Source organism: Malus sylvestris, chromosome 5 (assembly GCF_916048215.2).
Source record: "Malus sylvestris chromosome 5, drMalSylv7.2, whole genome shotgun sequence".
In the NCBI taxonomy this organism is placed as follows: Eukaryota; Viridiplantae; Streptophyta; class Magnoliopsida; order Rosales; family Rosaceae; genus Malus; species Malus sylvestris.
This window is the reverse complement of record NC_062264.1, coordinates 10,324,259-10,333,780: the sequence shown is the minus strand read 5'-3', so window position 1 is coordinate 10,333,780 and position 9,522 is coordinate 10,324,259. Positions and strand designations below refer to the sequence as shown.

The window sequence follows — 9,522 nt, the reverse complement described above, 5'->3', positions numbered from 1 at the left end:
AAGACTCACCTTACTTCACTATGCCACAAGTGAGACATGGTTAGGAGTTCTTGTTGAGCATATTCGAAGTACTTGCTATATTTTCATCCATCGTTGAGTCCCAACGACGATCCATGAAGATTATGCCACATGTATCAACCCGACCAAGCCATGATACATCAACGAAGTCAACACCAAGACATATTACGTCTACATCTACATCAGCAAAGCATCAGGAGATTGAAGTCATGCAAACCGATACCAAACAACATTGCCGACCTCTACACGATGTCACTGCCGAAGTCAACCTTCCAGAAGCTTGTCCGAGGAATTGGTATGCCTAACTACTCATATGCAATGCTTGTAGTTCTCATTTGGAAGTTATGTCAAACTCAGGGGGAGTATCCAGAAGTATACTCACTTGATCTACTCTTTTTCCCTACGATTAGGAGCATTTTTCCCATTGGGTTTTTGCTACCTAACTAGGTTTTAACGAGGCACCCATCCTGGGCTGATCATACCCTTGAGAGCTCTTCTACTTGCGTCCAAAAGACGTATAGTTTTGACTTAATGCAACTTCTCACTTTTCTCCTTAGACTATGGGTTTTTCTCCCACCTTGGGTTTTACCATAGCGAGGGTTTGTGAGTTTTACTTTTTATGCATTCTTCTGTTGATTTGAGACTCGCATTTGCCCATTGTGCCGACGACTTCATCAACTGTACTTCATCAATGAAGACTTGATGCACCATTTACTTGAATATTTACACACTCAAGGGGGAGTGTTGCAGTCCTATTTAGAATAGGAATGTGATTGTGTAAATCCTAGGAAATATGGGAATGTATCTTATATTCCTATTAGGATTAGATTGCCTATTAAATGTTGTAATCCTAAAGGGAAAGGTTTTACCCTTCCTACTACTATAAATAAAGGCACAATGGGGTGAGATAACACACACCCACAATTACACATCTCTCTATTCTTCTCTCTATTGTCGCACCCCCTCTCTCTCTAAGGCCTCCATAATTGTTCAGTAAATTATGCCTACAACAGTTTCAGCTTTTTGTCATCTTGAAATTGAAAGTGGGACTTAATTATGAGGAGTGCAAAAAGCCAACTTGCTCAAATTTTATGCAAGAACAGTAGTTGGATTTTCAATGATAAAAAAAATTAAAAAAATTTGGGAGTGGCGCCATGTGGCGCGTCAGATTATAAAAATTTGAAAATTTCAACGGTTAGGATTAATTCAACTTTAAAAATCTAAAAATTACCAATTTTTTTTTTAAAAAAAATTACAAAGTTCAACACAATTTCAAATTAAACATTTAAAACTAAACAAAAATCTATGGCGATAATTATATGTGGAGATAAAACGAAAAAAACATTTCTTCGTCTTTGGATCTTTAAGTAGAGTACCTTACTCATTTTTGTTTGCTAGGAATTTGCAGGTATTTTAAAACTGCCTTAAAAATGATTGAAAGCTCTTTTAATAAAAGTATTTTTGGGTTTCAAAAACACTTAAAATGCATTTTGAAAAAAGTACTAGTTATATACTTCTTGTATGAAGCACTCAAGTATTTTTGCAAAATTCACTTGTATTTTTACATAAAATGATTTTAAATACACTTTCATATAAACACTTTTAGTCAATTTAAAACAGCCTACATGATATGCTTACTAAACAACTCTTAGTTTTTCCAATTTAAAGCAGCTCATATATGTCTTCAGAGTGAGGTATGTCGTCGGGGAAAATACATATTAATTTACCATTTTACAAGTTTTTGGTAGAAGACAAACCTCTTTCGCTAGAGCTCTTTAACAAAGTTTTTTAGTTTTTCCCCAGGAATGTACTGAAATGGTTTTTCAGTAGGACCATACCGAAACTATTAATTTTTAAAGGGTCAATAACTACCAGCCAGACTATGCAAATTTTCAACAGGTATCCACTGAAATTTTCTGCGGTGAAGACGAGTTCGTGTTTTTGGGACAGATACATAATGCAGAGTTTTACAACATTGATCAAACAGAGAACCAGCATAGCTGCTCAGAAATTCTTCCTTGAAGCCAAACATTGCCTCCATTTGTTCATGAAGTTGCAACTTGCTCTTGCTTTCGGCCTTGTTGCAGACCAAAAAACCTAGTGCCAACAGCCAACCTCCATTTCGTATAACTCCTAAAATAGTAACACTGCATTTTGACCCTTTATCAAGATTTCACCGTTTATCTCATGCATTTATATGATTCTGGACCTAAACAGCTCTGAGTTTTTCTTGTTGATACCGGCTTGTATCTTCAGAGTAAAGTATGCCGTTGGTGGATGTAGCGCGCTGTAGAGACAGAAAAAGCCGAGCCTGAAAGTGAAAGTTTGTATTCAGATAAGTTTTCTTTTGGGTGAGATATTCAGATAAGTTGAAACAGAAAATACGAGACGCTAGAACAAAGATGGTGGTCTTACCCATTGAAATCCTACCAGTACCCACCAACAGCCTGCTAAACCACATCCTCTACTACTAACAAACTGGTGAAAGAAAAATGGGATGGTGAAATTATATGTATAAACGATAAAAAAACTAATCACTCTTGAAGTATGCACCAGAAAATAACAAGAAGATACTCACCAGCAGTAGAAGTGCACCTAAACTAAAACATCCACTCATTGACAGACTAATAAATTTTAGATCTCGTCCGGCCTGAAAAAAAAAAAAAAAAACAGTACACTTACAATAAAGCAAAAAGTATTTTGCCTATTATGTAAAGAACTCTAGTAAATACATAAAACCAAGAACAAAATAGCAACGCAAGTTTGAACTACAAATTACAGTCTCATAAAAGCAAGCTTAATTTGGGATTTGATAATCAGAAAGTAAAACAAGATTTGCAAAACTCTATATCTTGTTAAGTAGGTTGGCCTTCGTGCTGCGACACTCAAATTTAAAGAACAAGCGAAATCCATGACTTCCAATTCAGGCAGTACAAAAATGTTCCAGAACGGCTAAGAGAAGAAAAGATTTGCGAGATTATGAAATATAGGCCCAAAAGATCTGAACTATTACTATCTCTACTTCTGGGGTAACCGCTTCCCTTGTCCTAAATAATTAACATGATTATTAGATTTATTAAAACCGTTAAGAGCTTCATCAACAAGATGAACGGGTCTATTCCAAGGTATTTATCTACTGCAAACCCATCAATGTAAACAGGATTAACTGTATATTACTTCCACTGGAAACACAGCACAGACATGACTCAGTTTTCAACTATCGTTGTTCCAAGACAGGCACAAGATATGCAACGACATGGTTACCATAAGAACATATGAAAAAGAGTAAATTGTAGCAATGGTCCCTCAACCTTAATCAAATTGAAGCAATGGTCTCCCAACTAAAAATCCATTACCATTGGTCCACCATTTATATAATTATGTTGGAATAACTTTTGAAGAAACATTGATGAGTTGAGGGACCAATGGTAATGGATTTTTAGTTGAGGGACCATTGCTCCAATTGAGTTAAAGTTAAGGGACCACAGCTACAATTTACTCTATGAAAAATCATCACTGAAGATAAAAACAAGCATACCAGCAATGTTCCTTCAAATGCGAGAATAGCCGGTGTCACGGCCAATGCCAAAAAAAATGGTATCAGCACTTTATGCATCTGCGTTAACATATAATAGAGAATCAATAGTAAAAATGTTTGCAGAAAGTATTCACTCAGTCGTTACAATGTTTCAAGATCAACGGAAGCCCTGGGAAATAATCAAAATAATATACACACGCGCGCACACATACATACAGATATTTGGAGCTCAAAAGTTAAATGTCTTAGAAGAATAAATGGTGGGATCAGTTGGGAGCAGTTGTCACAACTTATAGTCTACTTATACCATGTGATTTGGTGGAAAGCTGTAGGTACGATCGAATGATTGACAACTTACAAAGTAGAGACAAAACCCAACTTAAATCTTCCTTTGCTCCAGATACCACAAGGCCACTTTGAAGTAATGTCAACAGATGAAATTATAAGTAGAAAGACAGTAAGGAGTTCGAATAATAAAAAAGAGAGCCAACCTCCTGTACGATCTTCTGGTCGGGTGTAAATATACCAGGAAACAACCATGGAACAGATGTTCCCACAATTCCTAATGCTAAACCAAGTAGAGCTCCAATAACAACAAGTGACTTGAGCAGCATTCGAGCCTGTTTTATGTCATAGAGTTTTCAGGAGAAAATAAATAAAATAGCCATCACCCCCATTATATTCATCAAAAGCGGAGTATTCTGTACAAAAAAGCCTCGTTTGTTGTTTAGGATTTGGACATCTCACTAGATTCAAAGAATGTTGAATGAATAAAAGGATCGCCACTTGCATCTTTTGTCCAAGTGAAGGTATAAGATGGATTAGCTATGAACAAAGCTTATCTTTCCTGTCTCCCACAAAAATAGTAGGATAAGGAGGGAAATGATTTCTTCATGGCTTCATTTCTACCTTCACTTTGACACAATATGCAAGTGGGCATCCATTGTTCATTCAACATTCGTTAAATCTAGTGAATTATCCAATCCAAGTCATTCTAGACCCTAACAAGACGAAATATCCATGAAAAATTAAAAGAAAATTTTCAACCCTCAACCAAGATTAAAATACACATGAAAATTCTTCAAATCTCCACCAATACAACCAAGAACAGAATATACATGAAAACTCTTCATATCACAATAAATACAACCAAGATAAAAGTTAAATGTTATCATATAAATAGACTTGCAGTATGACAAACCTTAGGCAAACTACGCTTTACTCCATATATCAACTCAGGCATAAATGATTGTGCAGTTTGAGAGAGAGGTTCACCCCACACCGTGCAGATGAAGAATGTTTGAATCATGACCTGGTGAGTGAATGGTAATTCATCACTCATCAATGAAAATAACTGTCACTTATCTCCAAATAGAGTGATCAACTAACATTAGAAGTTTACCACAACTAACCTGATGAGCAGCAATGATGTTTGTTCCCATTGATGTTGCAAAGTATACAATGAGAGTGTAGAAAGCCACCTGTAGATAGGATTCTAAGTAAGTTATAACAGATGGCTTAGTATCCTATTACTTGTTAGGAGTATATTCTATTTAAATCCTTTTCAAAGTTATGATTAAAGCATCTAACTCTCTTCTTTTCTCTTAAATAGTATCAGAGAATCAATTCTAAAGACCTAGTCTTCTTGAAAGAAAATGGTTCCTTCTTCCAGACAGTTGTACATTAGAATTATAATAATACTCTTAACCAATAGTCATCCTTGCTTCTTGGTTGCGTAACTTTTGTTTGGGTGCTCCCTAATAGATCAGTAGACTACTGGTTGCTTAATTTATGGTATGTATTTGTTGAACTTGGTGATCAAGTTTGTTTGGTTACTGATATCGTGCCCATAAATAATAAAAAATATATGTTTTGTTTTCAAAACAAAAACAGTTTAAGTCCGTCATAGTGTTCAATTATTAAATTTATAGAATGTACTATAGATTGATTTCATTGTTTGTTTTTCGAACAAAAGGTGTTGAGGCTCGTCGTTGTGAATGTGACGCCAACATTGTGGTCAGGAGCATTAGCACATACCCTAGAGAACATTTTCCGGTCACCACCCTTAAGTGGTGGTGAGCATTAATACCATATTATTGTCGTTGGATTTAAATTTTGAGATTTGTGTAGCACATAGATTTAATCAAGCTCATCCAACGGCAATTAATGTGGTTGTAATATTCACCATCACTTGAGGGTGGTTAACAAAAGTGCTCCCCAGAGTCTCCCCGGCAGCTGTGAGAGTATTGAAGAAATGAATGATGAAGTTAAAACATGACAATAGATAGAGAAATATAATTGGAAAAACTGAAACCTTCGACATCATTGTTAGAACCACTGGAGCAGCAAGCTCAAATACTGTTAGAAGTTCTTTGGGCGAGGGAACACAGAAGGCATATGCATTATATCCTTTATTGTTCAAAGCTTGAATCATCATATATCCTGCAACAACCTAAAACCATACCAGTAAATAGCAATAAAAAAGGAAATTAACGTGTCAAGAACATATAATAAAATATTCAAACGTTATATGACATATTATGATGTATGTCCCACACACCTGTGACACCATTGTTGCCCATGCTGCACCCGCAATACCATAGCCTAAAAAACTGCACAGGACTACATCACCAATGCCATTTATAGCACCGGCTACCGCCAAGGCCTTCAAAGGACCCCATGAATCTTTCATGCCAAGACTGGGAAACATATTGACAATATCAGAGTACGAACATGAACTCACAGCTGCTTACAATCTCATTAACCTCAGTATTTAAAATCCCCTGCCAGAGATAACTTTCCCTTAGGCAACAAATAAGTCTTCGAGTCAAATATAAATGCTTGCTTTATACTTGTTTTGGACAAGCCAGAGAGCATTTACTTAGGCAATAAACAAGAATGCTTGTTCACACTTAATTTTGACATGCTAGTTCATATAATCAGTCATGTTTACTTGGTGGAATTTGAATTTCTAGTGCATACATATTGCCTTACTTTCTCTGGCAGTTAATTCTTTTCAACCAATAGATTTAATATCCCAAAAAAGATGTTTGGACTTAACAATATTCATTGTCGTATAGTTTTTGATGATTTTGAACAAGGAGCACAGCTATGCCGTACATAATGAATATGAAGAGAAGAAGAAATATCTAACCTTGCACTCTGAGTAATCAAACCAATAAGAACTGCAGGCCACGCCAAACCTCGTATCTACCAACAGAAAATATCGTGTTCAATTACAAAGCCATTGAAAAGAAATTATGTGCAGGAGTATATGACACATGGTAATGAATCTATTTTCCAGTCATAAAAGAGCAATGGACACGTCAATACGGAATTCTAGGATAACTCCTTGGGGCAAATACTTTTATGCATACCTCTTCGGTTGATCTATACCATACTCTATTCCCGTAAGATGATAGACACTAGCTAACAGTCAGCCATGAAGATCATGCGTGCAATATCAAAACAACCAATTAAGAAAAAATTCACTCTTTCCAACAAGATATTATTGAGCAATTGCTGGCTTTTTTCATGAAGAAACTAACGTTGCAAATAGGTTGTTTAGAACCTAGTTCACAAGTATTAATGTGGACCTAACAAATGAGAAATAGGAAAAATGGCAATAGGAAAAATGGAAAATACAAAAAAAGAACCTCTTGGGTAAGGATAGCTTGACAAGAAAATGCAGAGTCTAGCTTATTATCATTCCAAGTATACGTGACCTTCTAATGATTCATAGAAAACAAGTTCTAACAAAAACAAACAAACAAAACAAAATTTCTCTGATATTCAACACTTCTCGACCAGGTAATTGATTTAAAGGAAAGTATCTTCTGAAAAAGGAGTAACCAACTCAAAGAAAAGAGCATATAAATGGTCTAAATAAGAAAAAGGAAGAGACCTGAACATATGTATTTGCTGCAGGTATAAGGTGCGCGTTCTTTGGTCCACTGAAAGCTGAAAAACCAGAATTGCATTAGTCATGATTCATCTATGCTACTTTTACAGACTCATAAAAGTCTTGTTATTTACTGTTTGCTAAAATGCATTAATGAGATAAGAATAAACAAAATCAAGCACCCAATATTTCTTTTAATGTGAATATATAGAAAACATGTACCAGTCCCTCTTACCAGTTAATGCCCATGAACCGAAGAATCTTGTAAATATAAGCATTGCGAAGCCACATGTCAATCCAATAAAGAGCAAGATAGATATGTGATGTTGAGCTTCATTTCTATCCTGCACCAATACTAGATAGTCAGACAATATAATAAGAATCATGCTAAGAGAAAATGGTGATTAATATTGCACATGACCTAGCACAAGAATCAAAAAGCACACATTATGGATTTATTGGCAGGCATTCCAAAATTTCCTAATCTGGCAACCAATCCCTCTGTTCTAATCAGCTTAAGAAAGTTCATCCCTTCATGTTCTGTACAATACATAATACGATTCTTAGAATCTTTCTAATTTCCTGGCAAGTTGCACCAAATTGCCATAGAAAATTCATATTCTGAATCAATGTGGCAAAAGAAATGTACCAAAAACATGGAAAAGGAGCGTCGAACTCATTTTCGCAATCAACACAAGCATACAAATTGATTCACCACAATGTCACGTAAGCATCAGGACAAGAGGAGAAACTAACCCCTTTAGCAAGGGCGGTAGCAACCATATTTGAAGTTGCAACAGAAAGGAACATGAACACATAACTCAGACTATCACACATCACAGTTCCAGGTCCTAGAAAAATAGCGGTAAACAGACTCAGCATTCATAAGTTAAACCAATACAGAAAAAGCGGAGGTGGGTTAGGCCAGTTGGTCAGGACAATCTGCCTGCCCCATCGCTAAGTTTGAATTCTCTTCTCGGTACATTAGAGTAGTTTAGAATATATATTGTATTGTTCAAAAAAAGAAAGTAATAAATCAATAAAACCCAAATAAAAAAAATAAAAAAATACAAGTGAAGCAGAATAATAGAGTACCCAAAGCAGCAAGCTCAATAGAGCTTCCCTGACCAATGACGACAGTGTCAATGAGACTCATAAGTGGGCCACACAGCCAAAGACCAGTGGCGGGTCCTGTAAACACTGCAATCTCCTTCATCTGATCCCATGTGCTCTTACTCTCCAATTCTTCTCTCTTAACCTCCACAACTTCAACTTCTTCAGATACTGGAGAAGCATGGCTCCCATTGTCTCCGATAAGAACCCCGTCGCCAATGCAGGCGGTTGCGAACCGGTTACGGCGGCGTAATGGGGTGGAGAAGTGGAGTTTGGGGAGGCCAGGTGGGGTGTGGTTAAAGCGTGGGGTGAAATAGAAATGTGGTGGGTTTGTGAAGAAAAGAGTAGGGTTTTGGAGGAGAGGAGGCGAGCGAGCTACCAGGGTTTTGGTTTGCATTTTTTTGAATATTTTTTTTTACTTTCCGGGAAAGTGGGGAACTTTCTGGGAAAATAAAGGAGAGAAAGTTGGGAAAATGAAAGAAAAAGCTAAGAAGGATATCCTTGTCCGACAGGAGAGGAGAGGATGATGGAAGGCGAGTGGTTTGTATTGGTCCAAGTTCAAGTGAAGTGGGTTGGTGCCTCGTGGAAGGATTGCGGCCTTTTCGTGTTCTTCTTTGGCGGTTTTCTTCATCTGCCAATCAGAGCTCCACATGAATTTCTAAAGAAAACGAAAGGGGAACGCATGAGTTGAAATGAAATATAAAATGGCACGTTCAAGATATGGATAATAATTTCAATTTTGTTGACACACACATTCTAACACATTGTGAGTGTGTGATAGATTAGAAATCCTTTAAGACCTAGAGGATATTTTCCTTCTAGATTTTGTATTATTTGAAAATCAAGTTTATTTCCTTCTTATTATTATAAATTAAGGCACAAGGACTGAGAAATAAAACACTATCTCTCGTGCTTATTTTCTATCCCTTTCTCTCTATGTTGTGTTGTCCCC

General features: G+C 36.4%; 1 protein-coding gene across 1 annotated transcript; it reads right to left on the bottom strand.

Moving 5' to 3' along the window:
- Positions 1 to 1,907: 1,907 nt before the first annotated feature.
- On the bottom strand, positions 1,908 to 9,235 carry LOC126623561 (protein DETOXIFICATION 46, chloroplastic-like). The gene is made up of 14 exons (XM_050292477.1): positions 8,553 to 9,235; positions 8,214 to 8,308; positions 7,693 to 7,801; positions 7,461 to 7,516; positions 6,711 to 6,766; positions 6,117 to 6,255; positions 5,871 to 6,008; positions 4,969 to 5,037; positions 4,758 to 4,868; positions 4,048 to 4,176; positions 3,557 to 3,634; positions 2,597 to 2,668; positions 2,434 to 2,496; positions 1,908 to 2,329 (listed from the first exon to the last, which is right to left on the bottom strand). Exons 1-14 carry the CDS (start codon positions 8,965 to 8,967, stop codon positions 2,228 to 2,230), a joined length of 1,632 nt encoding a protein of 543 aa, XP_050148434.1. The 5' UTR covers positions 8,968 to 9,235; the 3' UTR covers positions 1,908 to 2,227.
- Between the last annotated feature and the right edge of the window lie 287 nt (positions 9,236 to 9,522).